Genomic DNA, 25,982 nt, shown 5'->3' with positions numbered 1-25,982 from the left:
TTATTCTTTGCACCACTTCCCTCCAGACATTCCATCCGTGGTCATGTTCCTTCTGCACTTAGAATTTCTTTTAACGTCTACTGGTGGAAATTCCCATTACGGTCTTAGAATGCCTTTATCTTCCTTTTTGAAAACTATTTCACTGGCCTAGGGTTTCAGGTTGGAACTTCTCGGAGAACCTCATTCCTACCTCTGTGGCTGCTGCAGGTGTGTATAACTACTTTATGTCCAGCCTCCTGGGTCCGGGCCCCACCCTGAGGCTGCACCAGTGCTGGAGTAGACCCCTCCCAGGGCCTCTCTGTGTTAAATGTCAGGGCCCCGTGTGTGACTGCACCTTGAGGGCAACAGAGATCCACATTTCAACACCTTTATTTATCACTTTACCAATTTGACACACAATGTTAACAACAGCGAACACAGGAGGAGAAATATGCAGACAGACATGAGCTGTTTCACTAAAGGTTTGCAAGCCAGGCCTTGACAGCAGCTCTGACAGGTCTGGGGAGGGCCACCCCGATCCCATAGACGTTCCTGGTGAGTGCAGCTCTTAGATGCCCGCAGATGTGCCTTTCTGAGTCAGAACACCCAAGACGCCGACGCTACTTTACCAATACACTGATAAAGTGATACACTCAGAGCTCCCTAATGGTAACAAAACAGTGTAAAAATATATTGCATATATATATAAATTTATTTCCCTTTCCTGAAAAAAACTTAGTACAAACTAGTAGTAACGATCCCTTTCAAGTTTCTTTTAAGTTGTGCGGGTTTCCTTTGTTGTTTGGCTTGGTTCGGTTTTTCAAGAGTCTAAAGGGAGAAAGCATCTCAAAGGTCAGGGTAACCACTGCCCAGCCCCACCTGGGGCCATGCACTCCACACGCCCGTGGACACGGGCCGCACCTGAACCGCCCAGTTCCACCAAGTGTTCAGTAGTAAATCCGTGGTGGGGAGCTACTCAGGGTCAGTGTTTTAAGGACATTCTAGCCTATTGGTAACTTCACAGTACAGCTGAATTGTCAACCTGGCCTGCACGGGACAGGTGACAACAGGGGGTCCTCTGTGGCTTGGGCTGCAGGGCAGGGCCAGCACACGCCTTCCCCATCAAGGGCCAGATGGTGAAAATGTTAGGTTTCCTCCCCACCAGTTGATGGGGTGCAGAAGCAGCCACAGACGGTGCCTGAGCACAGCGGGGTGGCCGGGGGCTATAAAACCATTCACAGAAGCCGCCTGGGGTGGGGGCACGAGCCTGTGCCCACTGCCACAGCCCCTGTCCAACGTGCAGTCAGAGGGACGCCCGTGGCCTGTGCTGAGCTCCGACCATGGGGACGTGGAGACGGAGCAGTACAGACGGGACGTGGTGTCAGCGAGCCATCTCTGCGTCCCTGTCCCCCAGCTTCTTGCACCTGATACGATTTCCATCTGCCTCAAACTTAGGACTGAGGATATTAGAAGTGTAAAAATACTCCAGTATAAATATATACCTTTTGCTACAACATTCTAAACTTACGTGATTTGAACTTCATTTTGGTAAAGCTAACTGTGTTACTGACCACTGCCTCGTTGCCTATCCTATCCTGTTAAATAGAAATAAATAAGTATTCTGGTGTGATCAGCGTTGAACGCCCTCCTCCAGTTGCCTCCTGATGCTCAGATGCCGTCAGCCCTGCCCTCCCTGACAGAACGTGTCCTGTCTCCTGCGTGCTGTGCAGTTTCGCTTATTCACAGATAGACGTTGGGTTTCTAGTGAACCACGGTTAGTAGAAGCATAAAAACATGCGGCAACGACACACGCCCTGTGTGTTCTCCCTACTCAGACCCTAACGGAGGAGCATGCGTGTGTGCGCAGTGCGGCCCAAGCACATGTTCTGTGTGCAACGGCTACACCCCGGTGCAGGGATGGATTGAGCAGATGATTTCAAGCTGACAGAATGGTGACCACTGAAGCCTCATGACTTTGCTACCTCTCCCTCCTTCCTGACAGAGGGGAGGCTCTGACGGGGCGGGAGGGTAGCGGGGGATGCCGTCTGAGGAGGCCTTGGGGTCAGGACAGGCAGGGGGAGCGGTGGAGACCACAGCGCGCCTGTGTGGCCAACCAGACCTCCGTGCTGTGGGATGGGGTGGCCACCAAGGGGGGCCCGCTGTGTGCACCTGGTTCTCACTCAAGCCCAAAAGGAAGGTGCTGTTAGAAGATTCAGGAACGCATTTGGGAACGTTCGTCAGAAGTGAGCCGTTGATTTCCTGTCAAGCCACTGGGCTCCATAGGCTGTGGCGCTGGTTTCTTGTGTAAAATGGGGGCTCCCGCTGTGGGGAGGGTGCTGTGGCAGGGTCCCAGGGAGGGGGGGGCAGCTGTGTGGTTTCCCTTGTTTAGACCCCAGTTTCCCAGGGTGTTGTGCCTGGAGACCCCGCTCTGGGACAGGAGACAGACTCCTGGGGGTGAGGGGGGCTGAGAAGGGCCAGGGGGACATCCATTTCATCTACAGGCAGTGGCACGGGGACCCCCATCCCTTTGCTCACCGCCAGGCATGCGTACTGTGGGGGCCGAGGTCCTGCTGGATTCCAGCATCCTTGCTTTGTCATCAGCTGTGGCAGTGGGGACCCAGCTGTTAATGGGCAGGCGGAGGAGCCCCGCGCCTCTGGTGGTTGGTGCTCCCCAACACGGTGCCTCACGGGGTCTGGAGGGGAGGCCTGTTCCATGACCACTAAGGAAAAACTCTTCGGCTTTGGACACAGTTTTCTGGTTTGTGATCCGCCTGTTGTCGAGAAATACGTGTCGCGTTCAGAGTTGCCTTCAGATGCATTTCCCACGCTCTTCTCTTGCCTCTGGGTTGTCACAAGGGTCCAGCCTGGGGGAGGATGGAGGGGCACAGGGTGGGGGTCCGTGTCTCGCCTGCTTCTCCCTCCCCAGCACTCGGTCCTCTGTTTTCCTGCCTTTCCTGCCTGGGGTGGAGGCCTGGCCAGGCAGCTCAGGATCCCCAAGGTAGGAAGTGGGGACAGTGGTGAGACTGTGTCCTACAAGTGACTCAAAGCCTGCAGTCCATCATTTCCCCCACTTGAACGCACTGGCAAGTCCCAGACCTTCGGAAGCAAGCTGCTGGCGAGGCTACTGCCAACCGCAGGTGGGTTGTGGGGGCAAGCCCGTGAGCGAGGAGCCTGGTGGAGACACCATCCCTTCGCAGGGGCCGTGCTGGATGGGAGCACAAGTCCCAAGCTCCTCTGCGCGGGAGGGTCGGGGGGGCGCCCCACCCCAGCAACGACCATCATGCCCTTTGGGCTCAGGGACGCAGGTGCCTGTGCCACCACGGCGCTCGTCTTTATTTCAGCCAGCTGCGCTGGACACACAACAGCGGCAGGGTGGATGGGCTCCAGGAAGAATCTTCTGGAGGCTGCCGCGGGCTTTTCCTAGGACCGGTGCCAGGACCACATAGCCCCACCAGTCACTCGCCAGGCTTGGCTGGACTTGTGCAAAGGGACATGTCCCCTTGGGGCCACCATGACAGGAGCCCCGGGCCTCTGCCCCCTGTCCAGCCTCACAGAGAAACCAAGTGCCGGCAAATGCTGTGGGCCTCAGGGCCCTCCACTGGCCTGGCTGTTGTGTGGTTTTCTGCACTCGCAGGGGTTTGCAGAGGTTGGGGGCAACTCACTGTGGAGACTGAACCACTGAGGTTTGGGCCGTGTGCTAGCGAAGAGGGAGCAGCCACGTGGAGCCACAGCCCTGAGGCCCCAAGTGCGGGGCAGGGCCCGGGGAAGAAGACACCCAGTCCTGCCAGCAAAGCACCTGCGTGGGAAGCCTCAGCCAGCAGGGTCTCCTGACCCGGAGACACGGACAGCAGGAAAGAAAGGGGCAGAAACAGGGTATTCCCAATCTTCCCTGACCCATTCTGAGAATAAACACATTTCTTATTTCTTCTTAGAAAAGCGCAGTGAAATGAATTGTCCTCAGTTTCCATTCTGACGCCCCCGGGCTTCGCACTTCAAACCATGTCCCTTTGGTCCACGGAGGGGCCTTCCACTGGCTCACCTCCCTCCCTTGCTCAGCAGCCTCTGGTTCTGCGGTGTGTGCACAGGTGTGCATGTGTGCGCAAGCGTGTGCGTGAGCGTTTGCAAGCATGTGTGCGTCTGTGCACGTACAAGCACGTGTCCCACCTCCCTGCACCTGCACGGTGTCCTGTTGGGGGCTCACTTTGTTTTCTTGGTGCTGCTGTTAGTTAGCTCTTGTTGCCCTCGAGTCTCCTGGGAGAGGTCTGTAGGTCAGGAGGTTGGCACCACCTCTGACGGGGTCTGTCCACTCACCCCCGGGGCCCACTGGCTCCTGTACAATGGCCCTTTGGCCTGTAAGCCTGGTGGCTAGTGCGGTCTGGTCCCGGGAGACACTTTGGAAAAGGCCATTTGTCGATGGCCAGCACTGGACGAGGCAGGTGTGTTACAAAAGGTCAGTGAGTTCAGGGGCCCCACCTGGGGGTCAGAAGCACGCTGGCCCCCAGGCAGGAGGAGGCCTGGGTGTCACCCCCACAGCCACCCAGGCCCCAGAGTCTTGAGTTCTGACCGGGGAGCACAGGAATGTAATGAAGTGTGAGGTGGTACAGGCCTTGGCAGGGCTGGCTACTTGCCCCCCTGCACCTTCTGGTCGTAGGTGCCTGCGTGTTTGTAGCCTGGCACATAGCCCGACTCGTCTACCAGGTCCACACGGCCTGCCTTGCCCTTGCCCCGGCCTGATGGGTCGAAGCGTTCCTTGTGGGAGCCCGTGAACTTGGTCGTGTCCGTGAGCCGAGATACAGTGGGCGACGAGATGGCTTTCTGCAAGGGGAGAGAGCGGGGCACGCCCGTGTGAGCCCCAGGGGCCGAGGCCGTGGGCAGCTGCATCAGCCCGCCCCTGGGGATGAACACCTCTGCCATCGGACCCCAGGCCCCATGGGCTGTGCTCCTCCAGGGAGTCCCTCCCAGCCATGCTCACCGTCACCCCCGAGATGATGGGGGCCTTGCCCTCGATGAGCCTGTGCACCTCACGGACAGCCTCCTCGCCACTCTTGTCTCTGAATCTCTTCTTGGAGAGTTCTTCAAGTGCCTCCTTGAACTGCTCGAATGTGATGGTCCGGCAGGACTTCCCTCTGAGGGAGAGAGCACTCAGGGCCGGCCAGGGCCACTCCCCTCCACGGGGCACAGCCCTGCTGAGCAGTGCCCCGGAAACCTGCCGACCTCGGGGGACCCCTCCCCCCGCCTGGGGACCCAGTGACATTGGGGGACCCCCATCCAGGGACCCGGTGACATCAGGGGACCCCTCCCATCCAGGGACCCGGTGACATCGGGGGACCCCTCCCATCCAGGGAGCCGGTGATATCGGGGGGCCCCCCATTGAGGGACCCGGTGACATCGGGGGACCCCCAATCCAGGGACACACTGACATCGGGGGACCCTGCCTCTCTCCCATGGCGGAAATTGAGTGTAATGTTAAAATACAGAATGCGCCCCTCCCCCGCCCTGGTGTGCACTGTTTATGCCCAACAGTCGGTCGCCATGGGCAACAGCAGCAAATATAAATTGTCTTGGAAAAAGCTTAAAGGAACCACATCCTTTATGAACAACTGGACATTGGAACAAAGCTGTTGTCTGGTTCTAAACGGGTTGTGTGTGTGGCGTCCACTTGGAGCATGAGGAAAAGTCAGGGCAAGAAGCGAGTTTCGGCTGAACCACACGGAGGCCGAGTCCTGCCTGGCGGCGCCAAAGCCCGGTGTCCCCCTTATCACGCAGGGATGGGGGGCCGCCTCCCCAGGACGCCCAGCAGCGTGGGCCCAGGGCCTGCCCTCCACCTGCCGGGACCCCCACTGCCCCTGCCTGGAAGCCACTCGGGGCCAGGCCAGGGCTGCCCACCTGAGGGGCACCGGGGGCCAGGTGCAGCCCTGTTCATTCCCCACTGCGGGCCATTCACAGGATTTCAGAAGGGTGCTGGACTGGCTCCGCATCTTGTGTAGTTTTAGCTATAAACCGTTTTTGCCACTCTGGCTCTCCCCTGCTGATCCATTCAGCGAGCTGTCAGTGTTTCACAACAAGAGGTCCTGTGGAGGCGGCTCCCCGCGGCGCAGGGACACCCTGTGAGCACAGGATCCTGAGTGGGACGGCCCCGCAGCACCCGGCAGGCGGCTCTGTAGACGTCCGTCCACAAGCAGAGGGCCCGGAACAGCCAAGAACAGGCTGAGGGGCCGAGCAGACCACAACCCAGCACAAGGACTCCCTCAAAGGAGCAAAGGGGTCCAGCAGAGAAAGACCGCTGACCACCTAGCCCGGGCTGCGCCTTGCAGCATGCACCCAAATTAACTTCTAGTCCTGGGCTCATCATAAACCCTAAAACTGTACACTTCTGGAAGAATATACCTAAGAGAAGATCTCTGTGACCTTGGGTGAGGCAAAGATTTCTTAGAAATACCACCGTAACAGTCCATAAAAGAAAAAAATAAGGAATTAGGAATTGGAATTCACCCAAATTTTAAAAACCACGTCCTTCATTCCAAGACAAGCCAGAGACTGGGAGGAAACACGTACACACCTCAAAAGGACAACCCTTCAAACTCAGCGACAGAGAAAACCCAGGATGAAGCCCGTGAGCAAAAGCTCTGACCCAGACACTTCGTCCAGGGAGACTCTGGGCGGCAAACACCGAGCCCGCGAAGAGCCACCTCACGTTGTGAGCCAGACGCAGATGAGACCCCCGTGAGGGCCCGCGGCACACCCGCGGCCGGCTGCGGTGACTGACGGGGCGACCGCACCAGCATCGGGAGGCTGTGGGCAGCTGGGCGCTCAGACAGGGCGTCCACCCCGGCAGTTTGGCACTTCCAGCTCCCACCCCCCCATGCCTGGGCTCCATGCGGGACAAACCAGCCGGAGCCCCACATGAACTGCGTAGCCAAGCGCAGGCCCGGACAGCACGCACGGGGGCTCGCGGGCACTTGACAGGGGACACGCTGCCACGGTCAGGAAGGGCACGGCCCCGCGTCCGGCCTGAGGCATTGGTCCCAGCTGTGACCGTGCAGCAGGGGCTGGGGACCCGGCCGACGCAGGGCTTCCTCAGATACGGCGGTGGGCAGTGGGTTCTGCTCCCGAAGCAATCAGCCTCCGAGCAAACCAGGCCGGGCGGCAAGGTCCCCACAGCAGCTGCCCTGCACGGAGGACCCCGCGTGCCCTGCCGCCCCTGTTTGTTTGTCCTGGGCCATCCAAGGCACTCCTGTCTCCTATTCACGTCCTGCCCGGGTAGCATGTGGGTGCCAGGCCTGACGGCCAGCCCGGTGACTGGCACCAGGCGCCACCAGTGTGAGTCACTGGGGCTGGGGGTGGGGGGATGGCCGACAGGGGCTCCCGTCAGAGGCCGCATTCAGATCTGGTGGACGTGCAGGCCTACGGCTGACTTGCCCGTTCCACCTGGCTGGGCTGGGTGTCCCCAAGTGTCCCCATGATGACTGCCCAGCAGGGAGTTCTCCCTAGGGGACCCGGCGCCCTGCTGCAGAGAGCTTGTCCCCAGCAAGTTCTAGAATGACAATGCCTGTCTCTTCCCCATAGACACTGGTCACATTACACAGAGTGAGCCTGTTCTCCAGAGTTCACAGAACTGGAGGGTGTCCCCACAGTGAACCCCAGGCCGGGCCGGCCAGCGCCCTGCTGGAAAGCCTGCCCAGTAGTAGTGGGGTCACTGGTCACACACAAGGCCCTGTGAGCTGGGGCTTCACTTTGCTTCCCAAGCCCCGTGTCACCCAGGCCTCCAGACCTAACTCCGGGCGGGCAGGGGGCTGGACCCTGTCAGTGCCAGAGGTCACTCAGGGACACCAGGGGCATCTGGGAGCCAGGCAGGGGACCAGTGCAGCCCTCCAAAGACAGATGTATGTGTGTGCCACCCGGGCCAACACCAGGAAGGCTCCCGGGCTCCGGGTTGAAATGCCGTAGGATCGAGCATGGGGCCACCACCACCTCCCCAGCACCTCCGTGAACCAGGATCGAGGGCACTCCCAGGGGCACCTCTCTGAGGGGTGGCAGCCAGCGTGCTGGGTCATCACAGATAACTTGTCACCCGGGGGTGGGAGAAAGCTGCTGGCTCTCCTTGCCACCCCTGACCAGCACAGCCAGGGCCCTGGATGACCTGTCCAGGCAGCCGCCTCGCTGCCAGGATATCAGTGGGAATCCACCTAAGTCCCTGATGGGGCTCAGTGGGAAGGGGCCTCTGGGATATTCCCAGCAGGGGTGGGGGGAACCCTGCGGGGGGGGCTTCACCGTGCATGTGACCTGGAGCAGCTCCCGGGCCGGGTGCTCGAGGAGGACCACCGACTGCCGTCACACCCTCCTGGCGCACAGTGGCCCCCCACCGCTCCTGCCCAGGGCTCTCCACTGCCTCTGACCACCATGATGCTGGGGGTCTGTAGGGGTTGTGCAGGCCCTGACCTGCCTGGAGGGGCAGCTGTGGCGCCAACTCTGAGTTACTTCCCCCCAAAAGGAAAAAGCCCCCCTCGTGTCCCCCTAACTTCGTGCGTGCTTCGTGCAGGGCTGGGGCGGCCCCCCCACCCCGTCCTAATCGACCTCCTGGTGGTGGTGGGGGCTGGGCTGTGGGGACAGATGCACTGAGGTCACTGAACCATTTCTGGGTGTTTGGGGAAGGTCATCCTCTTAAAAGGCTGTCGTGCACCGGGACCCAGCACCACATCAACCTGGTGAGGAGCTGTCGGGCCAGGAACTTCCCGATTCCCATTCTGGGTGGCCTTGGCCCCTGTCCGCAGATGCGCCAGGCTGCCCACCACAGGCGCTCCACGAGGGCCCCACAGAGAAGGACTGGGCCACATGGCCACTCTGACAGCCCTCTGACCTGGATGCCCCCCGCCTGGGGGGAGGAGCCTGGGGCAGCCCAGCTGGCCGGCTCCTCTGGGACGTCACGGCGGCCCCCGCCCCTCCTGTGGGCGCCCCCACCTCACCATCGTGCTGTCCTGGGGGATCTCCCGCGGGTGCTGGACGGCGGGGCAGGGTGTCGGCGCTCAGGCTGAAGGCCCAGGTCTGCTGTTCCAGCTCCCTGCCTGAGACCACTCCCACCGTGTCCTGGCCGGGGCCGGGGAGGGGCGGGGGCGGTGCAGCAAGCGGGGGGACGTGGGTGGGCGGCCCACAGGCCCCAGGGAGCCCTGCCAGCCTGCTGCTTCCTAACCTGTTCAGACGCCGGCAGCGGGCTGCAGGAAACATGGCCCATCTGTGAACACACAGCACCCAGAAAACAGGTGTGTGCGTGGCCAGAGCCCGCCGCGCTCTGCCCCCTCGGGCCTGGCCTCTCCACCTGTGCCTGGCCCCGAGCATGCAGGCGGGCTGGAAGGGGACGTGGTCTTGGGGACACGTCTGTCAGGGTGACATTCCTGCCGCGCACACCGAGTCTGGATTAATTAATAGTTGAGACCAACCCTGTCTGCTCCTCGGGGAGGGGAGGGTGCAGAAACCTTTGTCTGGGTAACAATAGTGTTCAGTCAAGACCTGGTGTGGAGCTGCAAGAAATTTGTTTAAAATTTAACACATAGTAACATCAAAACAAACAAGCGCTGCCGTGGCAACAGGCCCTAAACAAAGCCCGCAGATACCCCGGCTGGCGCCACCGCCCGCGCAGCCATGGCAACCGCCCGCAAACACAGAGTGGGCGCCTCTCCACCGGGCGGCCACTTGACGGGTCCACGTCCGCGGCTCCCACGCCGCGAAGGCGCTTCTGCCGTGGCTGCCGAAAACCTGTGTCCGGAGACCCCATGGACCCGGCCGTGCACATCCCTGCCCAACACTGCCCTACTCACAGGGCCAAATAAAAACACTTCTAACAGCTCCTCGGGGCCTCCTGGTGTCCTCCAGCCCATCCCTTGGGACCCCACGGTCTCCCCTTCAGGGACAAGGGCGTGGGCCCCCCCGCCACACCCTCCAGGGTGACCAGCAAGCCTGTCCGGGCCAGGGCCCTGCACCCGCTCCCCGGCAGGGACCCCTGTGGCCGCCGCAGCTCGGTGACCCCTTGCTGGGCTGGGGCCACCACTGCCCACTCACCAGACAGCTCCCCCCTACATGAGCTGAGGCGGAGACGCCGGGGGTCCCAAACAGCCCTGCGCTCCACAGTAGGGAACCCGCTGCACCCAGGAGCCATGGGCCAAGACTCAGCCCCCAGTGTCTGAGCAGCTGATGCCCTGCCTCCCGGGACAGGGGCAGCAACCAGATGGGGCTCCCTTCCTGGTGCTCACATGAGTGATGCCAGCGCCCTGCAGCTGGGTAGAAGGCCCCTGTCCCTCTGCCTGGGTGGTGGGCTGCCCGTGCTGCCTGCACACAGGGTCTTGGGGCCTGTCCAGGGCACCTGTCCTCAGAATGAGCCACCTCCCCACCACCAAGGGTGTGGAGAGCCTGAGTTCTACCTGTGAGTGTGTGCACGCAACTGTGCACGTGTGTGTGGGCTCTGAGTGCATGTGTGCATACGTGTGCAAATGCCTGCCCTCAGCAGCCTGGAGAAAGGATTGAAAGCCATCACCTGTCCCTGGCAGTTCGACGTGTAGGCCAGCGCCAAGGGTGGGGTGACCCGCCCCTGGACATGCCGCTTCCTACCTCCTTCCCAGCCCTTCTGGAACCTTCCCCAATGGACACGGCTCTGAGGTTCCTTGCTCCTGGGTCTGTCTGTGTCTCCTGGATGCATAGGATTTCCCAAGGCCAGCGGTCAAGGCCTGGAGGACATGCCCAGGAAAGGGAATGGGGAGACCCTGCGGGGCGTCATCGGAGCTCCTGCTGCCCCCCGCCCCCGCCCCGGAGCGTGAGCCCTTCTGCTCCACCCGCTGATGCCCTCCTTCCCTGTCCTGGCTGGTGCACGGGAGCCCGTCGGCTCCACTGAGTGAGCTCGGTGCGAGACCCCTCCCGGCGCAGCCACAGGCTCTGGTCAGGCCCTCGGGCTCGGCCAACGGCAGCACCACATGCCCGAGGCTGGCTGACCACAGCCGCAGCCAGCCTGGACGGTCTGCCGGACCGTCCACGGGGAAGCCCACACACAGCTGCTTCACATTTCTTAGCGAGGACAGCAGGCCTGCCACCCCGGTGAGCTTCTGAAGCCGCTCGGCCGGAAGGAGCCTGGTGCCTGCCGCCGAGAGCACCTCCACAGTCGGACCCTTGGTCACAAGCCCGGGGCCATAGGGACAGCAAATGTGGAGACCCCCGGGGGGGGCACAGAGAGCTGGGCCCTGCAGGCTGCCAGACCGGCACCCTGTGGGGAATGGGCAGAGGCCGGCTCCGTGTGGCTCCCTGGTCCCCAAAGATCCCAAAGCCCCCCACTCGGAGACACAGGAGAGGACGTGATGCAGCCTCCACCTGGTCTCCGCCCCTCCTGGGAATGTCCTTGACCATGAGGCCACACCCCACCAGGGACTCCCAGGGTCTGGCCCCTCAGCTCCCATGTGCAGTGGCCCCTGCTCTGTGGGGGTGGCCCTGGGGGTCAGGCTGACCCAGCTGAGCGGTACACAGCTCTCCATCTTCAGGGGCAGCCTGTAGCCGAGGAAGGACTAGCGGAGGCCCCAGAGGCGTGGCGAGAGAGCTTAGGAACACACGTCCCCGGTGCGTGGGGTCCAGCCGGGCCGGGCATCTGTGAGAAGGGGGACAGCACCAGTCAGGGTCCAGCAGGCCTGAGCAGGGCTGGGACGGGCAGGGGTTAGCCCAGAGGCGAAGCTCCACACAGCTGAAGCCCATAGGGAAACTGAAACCCAGGACACGTGGAGGAGGGTGAGACGTGAGTGCCCAGCCGGGGACAGATGGGGGCTGATTTGTCCACGCTCACTCCTCCACGGGCTGTGGCCTCAGCCTCCACAGGTGGGCGTCGGGGGGACACAGTGGCTGGAGGTTCGGGCCCAGATGACGACACATGGACGCCTAATCAGAGGAGTGGTCCCTGTGTTGGAGAGCCATCCAGATTCGGGGACCACTTCCCCTCTGTACCAAGTCTGCACAGACCAGGTTGCTGAAGAGGGACCCCAGCGGTCTGGAGAGCCCACCCGCCCGTGGACACGGCGGATGTCAGCAGATGGGCAGGGACAGCCAGGCCGGCCGAACACCTTCCCCTGGGCTCCCGGGGCCTCAGCCTGGTCCCGGTGATGAGGCCTCTACCTTGGGCCCCCGTACCAACCACAGAGCTTCTCCTCCCCGCAACTGTCACCCGCCTTCACCTCCTCCCCAAGCTGCACCCCACCTTTCCCTTCCCCTCTGACCCTGGGCCTCAGGAATGGAGGGTTCACTAGAATCCCCAGTCCCACAGCTATGGTGTCCTTGGGGACCCTGCTTGGACTGTAAATTCTGACTGGTTCTACCTCTTCCCCTGGGGCCAGAAAGACCAAGTCCCCTCTGCCTGGTGAGTGCCCGGCACTGCTGGGTCCTAACAGTTGACTTTTCGGAACTGCCCATGGGGCTACTCCACCCCCAGCTCTGGGGGAGAGTTGACGTGTGGCTGGTTCCACGGTGCCCGATGGTGACGGCTGTCCCCCTCAGCCTCGGGTCGGCCCGGGAAGTCAGAGACACCTCCCGGGGATGGAGACACACTGGTGTCCGGTGACATGGAGTCACAGCCGCTGGGGACGCAGAGGGAGGAAGCCATCCACTGCTGAGTGCACGGAGGAGCCCGGCCATTAACGGGGAGAGCAGGGGTGTCACGTGGTGGCCGCGACACATGACCGAGATGGACACGTGCCAGAAATACTCTGAAAACTATTTTCCACGACAGGTGAGGGAAAGCAGTAGATGCCAGGTAGCCTGGGGGACACTGTTCCTTTTCTCAGGTGTGGTCATGACGTTTGCAGGGCCGGAGGCGCCCAGCGAGATGGAGGGGTAATGAAGCCTGACGTGCTCCCCCATATCCAGGACGAAGGACGTGCGCACGCACACGTTGCTCACAGTCACCGAGTCCACGGCTGGAGACACACGCCGACCGCTCTGTCCTCCACGCTCAAGCATGACCGTCCCCCAGAGCCCAGGGCGACGCGCCCGCCCCTCCCCGCCTCACACTCAGCCCCCCGAGCAGCCCCCGCAGGTGGGAGCTCTGCGGCTGGTGCAGCGGCCCCCGGGCAGTGCCCCCGACCTGGGCACCCCGGCATCTTACATCTTATCCCGAGAAGGGAGGGGTCTCGAGCACCTCCTCACCGCCCGCTTGCCACAAAGCCCACGTGGGGTGGGGGGGTCTCGAGCACGAGGCCTGGGTGGCACTTACTTGATTTTGCTGAAGACGATGTCCACGTCTGTGACGGTCACGTTCTTCCCGTCGATGACCTGGCAATCCTTACACAGCTTCGACCAGTTCTTGCCGTGCATCTCCTTCCCCGTGGCCCTGGTGTCCCCGTGCACCGCGAACCGCCGGAAGGCCTCCTCCAGGGCGCTGAGCTCCGGGGCGGCAGCAGCCGCCCCCTCTGTGGCCCCTTCCGTCTCCAGCGACAGCCTCTTGGCTGCCCGGTCCTTTGCGGGGTCCCCCGGAGACTTGGGGGGTGTCTTGTTGGCGGCCTTGGCAGACTTGGCCTTGCTGTCAGCCATGTTGCTAGAGGAGGAGGAGGAAGGGAGAGAGAGGTCAGCACGCTTCTGGCCGGTCGCACCCAGGGCAGGATGGGCACCAGGACGTGGCGGGGCCCTCATAAGGGCGCAGAGTGCGGCCAGGAGGCCACTGCAGGGCTCTGGACACGGCATTGCTCCTCCCAGCTGCCCCATTGTGGGTCAAGGGCTGTTCCCAAACAGTCCAGGCCCTCCACGAAAGCCCAACCCCCTGCGGGGCTCAGGTCCCCTCCTGTCACTCCCTGCCAGCCACCATGACACTGAGTCCTCCCTGGGATGACACGCTTCCTAGGGCACCCACCACAGGATGGGGAGGGGGACCCAGAGCTGTTTGCCACCACCTCAGTGCTGCCCTAGCGCACGGGGTGCCCAGGGTGGGGACGCACATGCAGGGGAGGCCACCTGAGAGGCACCCCGCCGGGACCTTAGTGGAGCCTGCCCTGACCTGTCCATGAGTCTCTGCCTTCACGGGGCACCTGATCCCCCAAGCCGGGTGGGTCCCTGTGGACCACATGGGCTGTGCTGCCCCCTCCCTGTATCACAGCCAGTGGCCCAGACAGCAGATGATGAGATGCCCAAGCCCTGCAAGGGTGTGCAGCTGAGTCCCCAGGAGCCACTTCCCAGAGGAGCTGTGGGCGGCCGTCCATGCCTCAGGGGGCTCAGCAAAAGGGAACAAGCCCCTGGGCACATGCAGAATCCAGGATGGACAGCAGCGCCCAGGACAGCAGGCATGTGCCCGAGCCCACAGTTCACGGGGGCCGCCCCGCCCAGCCCCTCACCGCTCCAAACCTGAGTTCTCAACTCAGCACCAGCTTTTGCCCAGAGGAAGCCAGGACCGGCACCAGGGGCTGGGGGTGGCCACGTGGACGGTGATCACACAGACTCCCACTGTCAGCAATGCCCGTGCGGCTCAGCCACTGGACTGAATATTCTCAAGGGCCCCCCGCGGCCCCATCTGCCCCCCCGCCCCGCCATGGTAGCACAGAAGTCCAACCACCGGTGAGAAAACCAGGACCCGTGTGGACAGGGCACGGCCAGCATGAGGAGAGTGGCTCCCACACGCATGCCTGTCTGCTGGGACCCTCCCAGGGACCCGGGACAAAGGCCGGGTGACGCCAGCCCTCTCCAGTGTTGTCACTGACACCATTTCTTTGTCTGAAACAGGAGCTTCTTGGGGCTGAGGAGGGAGGGCTCCCACCCTGTGTGTTCTTTTCTATCCTTTGATAAATCCGTGTGCTGTTTCTAAAATGAGGTAATAATGATAAAATTAGTTTTAAAAAACCTGAGGTCTCCAGCTCCTGGACAGGAATACGGAGCTGTCCAGAGAGGCCCTCCTGAAACCAGGATGGCAGTCTGTACCCGGGAAGGCCTTCCCTACAGGCACGGGCCTCCCCGTCACCCCTGCACCCCCTGCCTGACTCTCCCGTGCCTTGCACCCCAGGAGAGCCAAATCAACATACAGTGGGAGTGGAGGCCCATCAGGTGGGACCAGGTGTGACCAGGGATCATTCTGGCTGGCCACAGACCTGGCAGTCCGAATGCCCTGCCCTCTCCCTCAATGGGAGGATTTCCAGCAGCTCGGGGTGGGGAAACCCCAGGAGTTCCTAACCCACAACCCCCCACTCCCTGTGAATCCCTGGAGTCTCTCTCCTTGACCTACCCACCTGCTTTCCTGGGATGTGTATGAATTTGGGGGGATGGTGATGGAGGGGGATGTGAGCGCAGAGCTGGGATCCGTGGTGTGTAGATGCAGCCAGATGCCAAGGGAGGCTCCTGTAAAGTGCCCCTCACATCGTCGGCATCAGGCCCGCCCACCACAGGCCAGCTCAGGGATCCCAGGCAGCAGGGTGGGGGTAGCTGTAAGGGGAGGGGGGCCCTGGAGAAGAGCAGGAGGGCAGGAGGGGGAGGGAACCAGGGCAGGTGCACTGTGGGGCTTGTGTGAGCCCTCCGCCCTCGGCCAGATGGGTCAGGAGTGGAAGTAGGTGTGGGGACAGACTGTGTTACTGAATTTGCATTTTCAAAGACGGGATTGGAGAGGCCCTGCCAGGCTGGAATTACAGAGCAGTGGGAGGAGGAGCCAGAGGGGCCCCTGCAGACTGGAGAGGCCTGACCGCCCCGCTCAGCGTCCACCAGACTTAGGGACTATCCCCCTCTCCCCTGCCAGGCAAACCTGTTTCTCAGACACCATGGGGTCTCCCTGGCCCTAAAACCCTCCAGAGCCATCTATGCTCAAAAGAAGCACCATGCCAAGGACTCTATTTCCAAAATGAACTGGGTTCCATTTCAGAATGATTTTCCCTGGCAACCTCTTTAAGCCTTGACTGCCACCTGACACTAAACTTACAGAAAAGGTGACACAGGACAGACCCTGACAAACCACTATCAGCCACCACATGGACATCAGCACACAGGGCCCTGACCAAGAGCGCTGGAAATCCCTGTTAGTGATGTGCCTGCAACAGGACCCGGTGTGTGTGTGAGCTGCGCCAGGCATGTGTGTGAGCAGGACCTAGTGTGTGTGAGCAGGGCCAGGTGTGTGTGTGAGCAGGGCGAGGTGTGTGTGTAGGCAGGACCTGGTGTGTGTGTGAGCAAGGCCAGGTGTGTATGTGTGAGCAGGGCCAGGTGTGTGAGCAAGGCCTGGTGTGTGTGAGAGCAGGACCAGGTGTGTGTGTGAGCAGGGCCTGGTGTGTGTGTAAGCAGGACCTAGTGTGTGTGAGCAGGGCCAGGTGTGTGTGCGAGCAAGGCCAGGTGTGTGAGCAAGGCCTGGTGTGTGTGTGAGCAGGGCCTGGTGTGTGTGTGAGCTGGGCCAGGTGTGTGTGAGCAGGACCAGGTGTGTGTGTGTGAGCAGGGCCAGGTGTGTGTGAGCAGGGCCAGGTGTGTGTGTGGGCAGGACCTGGTGTGTGTGTGAGCAGGACCTGGTGTGTGTGTGAGCAGGACCAGGTGTGTGTGTGGGCAGGACCAGGTGTGTGTGTGAGCAGGGCCAGGTGTGTGTGAGCAGGACCAGGTGTGTGTGTGAGCAGGGCCAGGTGTGTGTGTGGGCAGGACCTGGTGTGTGTGTGAGCAGGACCAGGTGTGTGTGTGGGCAGGACCAGGTGTGTGTGTGAGCAGGGCCAGGTGTGTGTGTAAGCAGGACCTAGTGTGTGTGAGCAGGGCCAGGTGTGTGTGCGAGCAAGGCCAGGTGTGTGAGCAAGGCCTGGTGTGTGTGTGAGCAGGACCAGGTGTGTGTGTGAGCAGGGCCTGGTGTGTGTGTAAGCAGGACCTAGTGTGTGTGAGCAGGGCCAGGTGTGTGTGCGAGCAAGGCCAGGTGTGTGAGCAAGGCCTGGTGTGTGTGTGAGCAGGACCAGGTGTGTGTGTGAGCAGGGCCTGGTGTGTGTGTGAGCAGGGCCAGGTGTGTGTGAGCAGGACCAGGTGTGTGTGTGAGCAGGGCCTAGTGTGTGTGTGAGCAGGGCCAGGTGTGTGTGAGCAGGACCAGGTGTGTGTGTGAGCAGGGCCAGGTGTGTGTGTGGGCAGGACCTGGTGTGTGTGTGAGCAGGACCAGGTGTGTGTGTGAGCAGGGCCACGTGTGTGTGTGAGCAGGGCCTAGTGTGGGTGTGGGCAGGGCCTAGTGTGTGTGTTGGCAGGACCAGGTGTGTGTGTGAGCAGGGCCAGGTGTGTGTGTGAGCAGGGCCAGGTGTGTGTGTGAGCAGGCTCTGGGGATAAGCTGCACTCACACTGGAATGGGAGCCCAGGGATGCCGGCAGACTGGCGCAGGGTGGGGGCCAGCAGGATGCATGTGTCTGGGAACCTGGACAGGCCACAGGGAAACGCAGAGCTCCCGCAGGACCCCCTTCGCCCACCCCCGCCACATACCGCTGGCTCTCATCACCCTCCCTGGGCGCTGCATGAGCCCTCCTCTGCTCCCCTCACTGGGAACCTCTGGTCTGGTGGTGGGCATAGCAGTACTGACCAGCCTCCCAGGGACCCTCTGGGAAATGCTGGGCTCTCCTCCCTGCCCACCTGTCCCTGGCCCTGCTCTGAGGCACCCGAGGCCGCGGGCACATTCCCGGGCTCCATCCTGACTCTGCAACTCCAGGCCTCCGGAAACTCAGTAAGCACATCCTTGACGGGGGCCAACCCCAGCTACATGTGTTGTTGGCGGCTCAGGACGAGCCCAAGCCGTGGAGACTGTGGGCGCATGAAGAGAGCCAGTCTCCCCGGGAAACATCCTGCAACCATAGCACCTGGATTCCACCAGGAACCCAGAAGAGGCCAAATGTTCTTTCTAACTGGACTGGGGTGTCCTCGGAACCTGTGCAGTTCCCTGGAGAATTCCCGATGTGAACAGGGGATGGTGATTCAGAGGCCTGCAGGCCTGGGTGGGAGCCCCCTCCGAGCTCTGCTGCTCAATGCTCCCTGGCAGCCCCCCTGCCCCAGCAGCTGGAAGGTTAACCTCGTCCGCTACAGGCAAAGCACCAACCCCTCTGGGTGTGCAGGAGCCTGTGTGGGGGACACGCTGTGTTGAAAGCTGCATTAAGAAACAGGCTCCGGACACCACAGGCCCTGCAGGCGGAAGGGCTCCTGGTGGTGGGAGCATCAGAGGGAAGCTTCTGGATGTCACTCGGGCTCTCCCTGGGCTACCGCTCAGCGTCCCTGGTCTTCACTTCCATGGGGACGCCCCCCACATCCTCCAAATCTTTACACCTGGGGCTGGTCCAGGGGAAGTGGTGGGTGCTGAAGCCCCCAGACTATATCACTGGGACCACTGACGGGACCCCGAGGCTCGGGGTCCTGGATGAGATCCCATGTACAAGAAACCTCGAGGGCCCCGGAAACACAAGCATTCCTACGAATCTGATAAAGCTGGCTCGGCTCAGAGCTCACGGGCACAGAAGCATGCCTGGTGACCAGCTGAGCGCAGGGTGCCCCAGGGGAGGCCCTGGCTGCAGGCGGTCCCTTACTGGGTGCCGCCAGGCTCTCCGTGACCACCCAGAGGCTGTGAACAGTGTGCAGACGGAAGAGAAAGAGAACTGAAGGACAGGAGTGTGTACCGCCCTGCCCCTGAGGCTTCCCTGGCAGGCTGTGTGGGAGGCAGCCGCGCACGGGTACCAGGCCCCGTGGGACGGCCCTCTCCAGAATGCTCCACGTGGCTCGCCTCCCTGCTCTATGGCCTCCGCCAGCGCCCAGGCCCCGGCGACAGGGTCCAGAGCTGCTTCACCTTTGGCGCTGCCCCAGAGGGGAACGAAGGCCACCGGGAGCCCGCAGACCCTGCGGGGCACCCGGGACCATCCCCACGCCTGTGTCCTCAGCTCTCTCTCTCAATGCACTTGAGCACAACACGGCCCTTTGGCAATTGTTCACACTTTTTATCATGACGTGGCTGCCCACTCCGTGGCTGCCTCAGACACTCGATGTGAATGACTACTCGTCCCAGCTGAGGGCCGTTCCAGGCGGTGAGAGCCTTCCAGGGGCCGACAAAGAGGCCTTTCTGAGCTGCGGGCTCCCGCGAGACACCGGGACAGGCAGGAATCCCACTGCAGAGAAAGCGGCCCAAGACCCCTGGCACGGCCCCTCACAGTCCCAGCACAAGGTCTGGCGCCACCCGGGGTGTGTGAGCAGGACACACTTGGGCCGCAGGCCACAGGCCCAGACAGATCCTGAAGCCGGGCACCCCGGAGAGCCCCAGGCCGTGGCTGCCCCAAGGAGCTGCCCGAGGAGGAGTAAACCCGACCCCCCTGCTTGAGATCAAACGGGAGTTCAGAGCAGCAAACCCAGCATCCGGGGCCAGGGGCCCGTCCTGGCTGTCCTGGACAGTGACCTGACCTCAGCGAGGTCACTGTGGGAGCCCCCGCCTTGGACCTGGGGAGCTGCTGTCCAGCTGGCGAGGGGGAGCAGGCCGTGGGGCGCCCAGCACAGGGGGCCAGGCAGCCAGGACAGGGGCCCAGGACAGCCTGCGCACTCTTCAAAAGACAGCCTCATGGGGCAGTTGTTTTTCCAGTAAGGGAAACTGAGGAAGGCTGGAGCTATGGCAGAGTGAGGGCATCTTCAACCCCCACCCGCCCACCCAGGAGGGCCCCTGGGTCACCTTCCCCTTCCCCATGATAGCAGGACATTCTCTGGCCAGTGAAGTCAGGGAGAGCCCCCGTTTCCCTCAGCAAGTTTCACAGGGAATCCGAGACCAGTGGCCAGGAGTGTGGAGCGGAGCATGTCTGCATGTGGATCTAAGAAAACGAAGGGTGTGGGGGCCAAAAGAGAGCCCCCAGGGAGACATGGCTGGAGGGGCACCACGGCACACCCCCATTCCTGAGAGAGGGCCTCAGAACCAAGGACAGGGGAGCGGCAAGGGGAGGCGGCCCCCAGACTGCTGCCCAGACCCGTACAAGAATTGACTTGAATCCCACGGCTTACCATCTGGGCCGCGATTTCTCTAAAAGCTCTCCTACAATGCTCCCACAACAGGGCACTCAGCACAAGTCCACGCCAGACCCGAGGACACAGGGGCCACGCTACCCACACTTTACACTCTGATCTTGGCACATGGGTTGAACCACCGGTCGGGTACCCACCCTGTGGGAGGTGCCCTACGGGTTGGGTGAGGACACTCCTGGCCGCTGAGCCCTCCCTCTGTCCCCCAGCACACTGCCCGGCCAGTGCCTGAGAGACCTGGATGCCAGGTATGCTCCCGATGCAGGAGGCAAGCGTAGTGGGGTGAACGGTGACCCTGAGAAGGGTGTGTCCACACCCTACCGCCTAGAGCCTGTGAATGTGACCTTGTTTGCAGATGTCATGAAGCTAAAGATCTCAAGGTGAGGTCTGGACTCCCTGGGGGGCCCTGAATCCAATGACACATGTTCTTGGAAGAGGACAGATAGACACAAGGCCACGTGATGGCGGAACAACAAGCCCAGGGACCTCTGGAACCCCGGGAGCTGGAAGAGGAGGGACGGACCCTCCCCTGGGTCCTCTGGGTGGAGCAGGGCCCTGCCCACCTGGATCCCAGGCTTCTGGCCCCAGAACTGAGGCAGGATAAGTTTCTGTGTTACAGCCGGCCCAGAGCAGCCGTGGACGATAGGAGCCAGGTGGTGGCACGGAGAGCCCGGGGGGCAGGCAGGGCCGGATTCCGGGGGCCCCAGAGGATGGGCTCCCAGGGAGGAATGGCCAATGGACGCCCGCCCGCACAGAGACCCGTCCTGGCTTACGGTGGAGGCACCTGGAGGAGGGGTGCAGCACACAAGCCTGTTGATTCAGGGGAGGCTTAAGGCGCACGTGGAGCAGCCCTGCCGTAGGGGCGAGGCAGCCGCGGCCGCAGGGGCTGCGGGGCACAGGTCCCGACCCCGGTGCGGACCCGAGTCCGCTCACACGCACAGGCTGACCTGCGAAGCTGGCCACAGATATATAAACTTTTCTTCAAAACCCTAAACAAAATATTAGTCCAGGGAATCCATTCGTAGATAAAAAGGATCAACACTTTACAACCAAGTTGGGGCCGTGCCAGGAATGCAGGACCCGTCTCACATGAGGACCCGTCTGCGCAGTCCCTCACGCTGATGGGGAGTAAGTACTGCGTCAGCATCTTAGTAAATGCAGGCAGAGCCTCAGGTGGAATTCAGCACCTATTCATCACACAAATTCTTAGCAAATCGGAAGAAGAGAACAAAACCTTAATTTGAGAAAAAGCGTTGCCTGCAAAAAACTAAAAAAGTCATCACACTTAAAACGAAATATTGAAAGCTTTTCTTTTCAAGTCAAGCAAGTATTCTATTCACCATGTCAGTATAATGAGACAAAAGGAAATAAAGATGTAAAAATGGTAAAACTCTCTGCAGTTTCTAGCGTCAGGCACACACAGAACCGAAGGGAGTCCTTCGGTTATTAGAATCAGGCGAGTGGGTTTAGCAATGTTTCTGGACACACGGTCAGCACATGGGGGTCTACCTCACTTCCATGTGGCAGCAAAGACAGATGGTAAAAAGCATTTAGAAATGAACCATTTAAAATATCGTGAAGAAACACAAACCTCATAAAGGATGCACAAGACCATTGACACAGGGTACTCTGTCGTTGAAAGAAACAAAAGGTCTAAGTAATGACATAAACAGGGGTTGGAATCTAAATAAAGACATCCACTGTCCCTAAATTCAGCCGCAGTTTTCATCTGACCCAGATACAAATTCCAACAATATTCACATCTGGGCATCCAAGCGAAGGGCTGTGGGCACCGGTGATCTTGAGACAAGAACAAGATGGGCTCCGTGGGCGTCGAGACTGCATGGAAAGCTCTGGAAACAAAGATGGCCCCCTCCGGTGCAGGGACAGGAAGCCCCCGTGGGACGCCGGGGCCAGTGCACGGGAACCTGGGGGGAGCGTGCTTTCAAACGGCGCCAAGAGCTGAAGCGCACGCAGACAGGCCTCCACCCCACCTCGGGTGCTCACGGAGCGCAGCAGGAAAGGCCGAAGAGCCAGGGCATCGGATGTCCTTGGCATGGGGAAGGATCTGTCACTCAGGGACCCCTGTCCTTGAAGGACACAGTTCGTGTTTCATGAAGGCCGCCAGCTTGAGAACAAGGACTTCTGTTCGTCAGAAAACATCTCCAAGGGAGAGAAACGCGGGGCTGGGGAGGAGACCTGTCACGTGTAGCAAACGGCGGCTTGTCCCCCGAATCTGTGAAGGACCCTACAATGGGCAGGACCCTGGACGGGCACTTACTGCAGGGGTGCCTCTGAGAGGCACAGCCTCAGAGCAGGCGGACGTGGGGGCAGCTGACAAGCCGTGGTGAGTCAGAACCAGGGTGGCCGAGGGGGCTGTCTCCCCACGGAGGCAGGCCCTGCCGCCTGCAGAGAGCAGGCCAGTGAGGGGGGGGGGACGCTGACCCCAGGGGCCGGCGGGCCGCGTAGGGCCGAGGCACAGGGACTGCACAATTGGTTCTCAGAAGCACCAAGAAATCATCTCCCACCCGCAAGCTTCCCGCCTCGAGCCAGGGCACGTCCCTAGCGGCCTACACCCCAGGACACAGCCACGCGATGGAGAGATGTGGCTTCCCTGCTTCTCTTGGGACAGGTGAACCTTCTGGAGAGGCCCTGCACAGAGAGGAGCCTCGTGCTGGCCACAAGGGTGGCCTCAGGTGGTCCTGCCCCACCAGCAGACCCCCAGCCGCGGTCAGGGACTGGAGACCGCCGTCCACACCAAGCCCTGCAGGGTGGCAGATCTGTAAGCAAAGCAAATACAGTCCCTGTCCTAACCCCCTGGTTTGGGGGCAGTCTATTGTCCAGCATTAAAGGGCTAGAGCGGGGTTGAGGGTCAGCAAGAACCGCGAAGCACACACAGTCTGTAGGCGGCGTGTGTACCTGGACAGATAAGAGGGCATGAACGGGCTTTTGATGGACAGCTCGAGACCCAGGGTTGCAGGGTCAGACTTGAGGGGCACCTGAGTTAACATTGGCTCAGGGGCCACACCGACGCCCCACGCCCCACAACCTGCCCACCTGGCTGACCCCTCCTAGGTGCACATGGGACGAGGGGCAGGTGAGGCCTACGCAGGGTCACTGGAGGATGCTGGCCGCTGTGTGGCCCCCCCCACTGCAGAGAGAGCTTCCCAAGTGGAGGCTGCGTCTGCAGCCCTGACACCTGCCGGGTGCCTGGCAGACAGGTGGTCACACGGGTGTGACAGGATGGGATCTGGGGAAACGTGGCCCAGGGCAGGAGGTCACACAGAGCCCACAGGGGGCACTGCACTATGCTAAGAAAGTTAGAGACACAGGCACGCTGGGGACACGCGGGGACACGCGGGACACACTGGGACACGTGGGGACACGCGGGGACACGCGGGCACACGTGTGGCGGCATGGACGTGCTCCCGGGAGGACAGGCCCACAGGTCCCTCTGCTAAGGAGAGGAGCGCAGGCTCTGGGAGAGCGCGGGGAAGACAAGTCAGAAACTGTCACTTCCTGACACTGTGGAAAACTTTTGACTCTTCATCAAAAAAGGTCCTGCGTTTGGATGTTACCTTACAACTCACAAGGGAGCCGCCATAGTGTGCCGTCGCCCGAGGGGGGGTGGCGCCTGCGGCCAGACGGACTCCCGCATCGGAGGAGACCTGCAGACAGCAGCCAGGCTCCTGTGGCGAGCTGCCCTTCCCCAGGGCCATCTCTGGAGGCGCCCTCCCTGAGCCCCCAGGGCCAATCAAAGCCATTCCCGGGCACTGACTTTCAGAGGCAGTGGGGGCTCCCCCTCTGAAGAGGGCTGCTGAGCACGGACCATGCTGTGCATTGTGACACCAGGGCTGTGCCCCGCCCCACACACAGGGCAGCTGGAGACCACGTCCCAGCCCCACCCCCTCCTTCCCGGAATACCTGCTGCTTCAGCAGCAGGGGCTGAGCGTGGGTCGATCCTGCCCAGGGTTTGTGGCGCAGGTGGACTCAGCCCTCAGGTCCAGATGGTGGCGCGCCAGGCCCGGCCCAAGGAAGACCTGATACTTCAAGGTGCAGCAGGGCCCCTTGCCCCATGGTCCCAAGATCCCCAGATGGCATCTCGTCCGTGCTCCTCCCGCCTCACCAGCAACATCACTATAAATAGGCCTGGCTCGGAGGCAGCAGGGCCTCTCCCAGAGGAAGCTTTTAATTCTCAGCCTCTCCTGCCGGGAGCGCTCTGCCGCCCCAGGACGGTGTGGCTGCTAAAAGCCCCCTCGTAAATCTCAAGCAGTGATGAATGATTTAAATTTCTTTATGAAATTCTCATGATTTGCTCGTTTTCCACCTTGAGGATTTATAACCTTGTATATGGTTACAACAGTTATTTACTGCAACTTCAAGGCATTCAGGAAGATGAGCCAAACAACACCAGGAAGATAAGAATACATCTGCCTCTGATGTCCATCACCCCGTTCTTCCGCACACACGGACAGGCATTTTACATTATGGCACCTTCCTGAGTCAGGGAGCCGTCTGGAAATCACGAGCTGTACAGCCTTTCCCCAGGAGAGCGCACATACCCTCTTGCGGCAGCTTTCTGCAGACACTCCAGGAAATTCAGCAGCACCCCTCCCCCCATCACCCCTCACAGAGCCCTGTGATTTGGACCATGTGATGGGAGCAGCGGCTGGTATCAGAGATGGGGTCACGGAATCCGGTTTAAGGCACCCATCAAAGCCGGCTTGCTCACTGCCCCACCCCCACTGCCTGCCCCTTCCAAGCTCTCTTGGAGTCCCCATCACTCCATCCCCCGGGGTCCCAGTGCACTCAGGATTCAGGTCAGCCTTGACCAATCACCTCCCAGGAGCCCGGGGCTGACCCCCCCCCCCCCACCCCCAGTGGGTGCTCCCTGAGAGTTTGGCAGTGGGGAGTGCAGGGAGGCCTGCTGAGCCCTGGGTCCTGTTTTCAGCGTCCCCCAGAGACTCTGCCAGCATGCAGTAAATGTCAGGTGAATTAGCCAATGAGCACGCAGATGGATGACAGCATAGCCAGCTACCCAAAAAGGTGTCTGATGATCAGAGACGCAAAACGCCTGTCAAAATGTCCATGACCAGGGTAGCAGGAATGGATTTTCTTGCCCCCTCATTTCAGGGCTACCTTTGCATAACTGAAACCCCAGAATAAAGGCTTCTCCTCCGGTCTTCCTTCAGAGGCGGGGCCCTGCTCCCCAGAGGTGTGCGGGAGAGAATCTATCAGTCGTGCCAGCCGGCTGTTAGATGGGAGAACAAAACACCCCTCCGGGAAGCTTCTGGATTTGCACACTGTAGGTCCGACACTCTCACCTGGGGTGAGGATGGTGACGCAAACACTGCGGGGGGGGGGGTCTCGGGACCCCCAGGGGGCGACGCGCAGTCTCTGCCAAAGCATCAGGCTCATTCCGGCCCTTGGTGTGGCCCTGGGTCGGCCAGAATTCGCGCGGCAGGACAGTGGCTCCCTTTCACACCCTCTAAGCCTGATCCCCTCCCTGTCGCGGGCGGCAGCCACCCCGGGCCTGGGCATCGGCAAACAGGGTCCGCGCAGCTGGACGTGGACAGCCCCGGGCGTGCGGTCTGGGGGCGCGGAGCGCGTGCGACGGGGAAAGGGGCTGCAAGGGTCGTCTTTGTCGCGTGAAGCACTGACGCCGGGAAAGGCCACAGCGCCTCACTGGAGCCCATGTATGAACCCACCTGTCTGCCGTGCGGTCGCCGCTGCCCGCGCCCTCTGCACCCCCAGACCCACGCCCCCGACGCAGCCCCCGGGGGCACGAGCGCGCAGAGCCCACCGCCGGGAAGCCCAGGGCCGGCGTCGCACGGACGCACGGGGGCCGCAGCCGGGAGGGGGCTCGGCGGGCGCAGGTGGCAGGCGCGGCGGGTCGGGGGGGGGGTGTCCTGCGCCCGGCGCCCCGGACCGAGCCCTGCGGACGCTTACCTCGGAGATGCGGCGACTGCAGCGGGCGCCTCCGCGACTCGGCCGCGCGCGACCGGGTGTCCGGCGTGCGCCCGCGCCCCCGCCGCCCC

General features: G+C 61.6%; 1 protein-coding gene across 1 annotated transcript; it reads right to left on the bottom strand.

Annotated features, from left to right (window-relative positions):
• Positions 1 to 353: 353 nt before the first annotated feature.
• Positions 354 to 25,982, bottom strand: LOC113929772 (tubulin polymerization promoting protein). The gene is made up of 4 exons (XM_027606905.2): positions 25,894 to 25,982; positions 13,211 to 13,531; positions 4,952 to 5,105; positions 354 to 4,794 (listed from the first exon to the last, which is right to left on the bottom strand). The coding sequence occupies exons 2-4, from the start codon at positions 13,525 to 13,527 to the stop codon at positions 4,600 to 4,602; spliced, it is 666 nt and encodes a 221-aa protein (XP_027462706.1). The 5' UTR covers positions 13,528 to 13,531; positions 25,894 to 25,982; the 3' UTR covers positions 354 to 4,599.

This window comes from Zalophus californianus, chromosome 5 (assembly GCF_009762305.2).
Source record: "Zalophus californianus isolate mZalCal1 chromosome 5, mZalCal1.pri.v2, whole genome shotgun sequence".
NCBI classification, from domain to species: Eukaryota; Metazoa; Chordata; class Mammalia; order Carnivora; family Otariidae; genus Zalophus; species Zalophus californianus.
The sequence above is the reverse complement of the archived record's forward strand: the minus strand, read 5'-3'. Positions and strand labels throughout refer to the sequence as shown.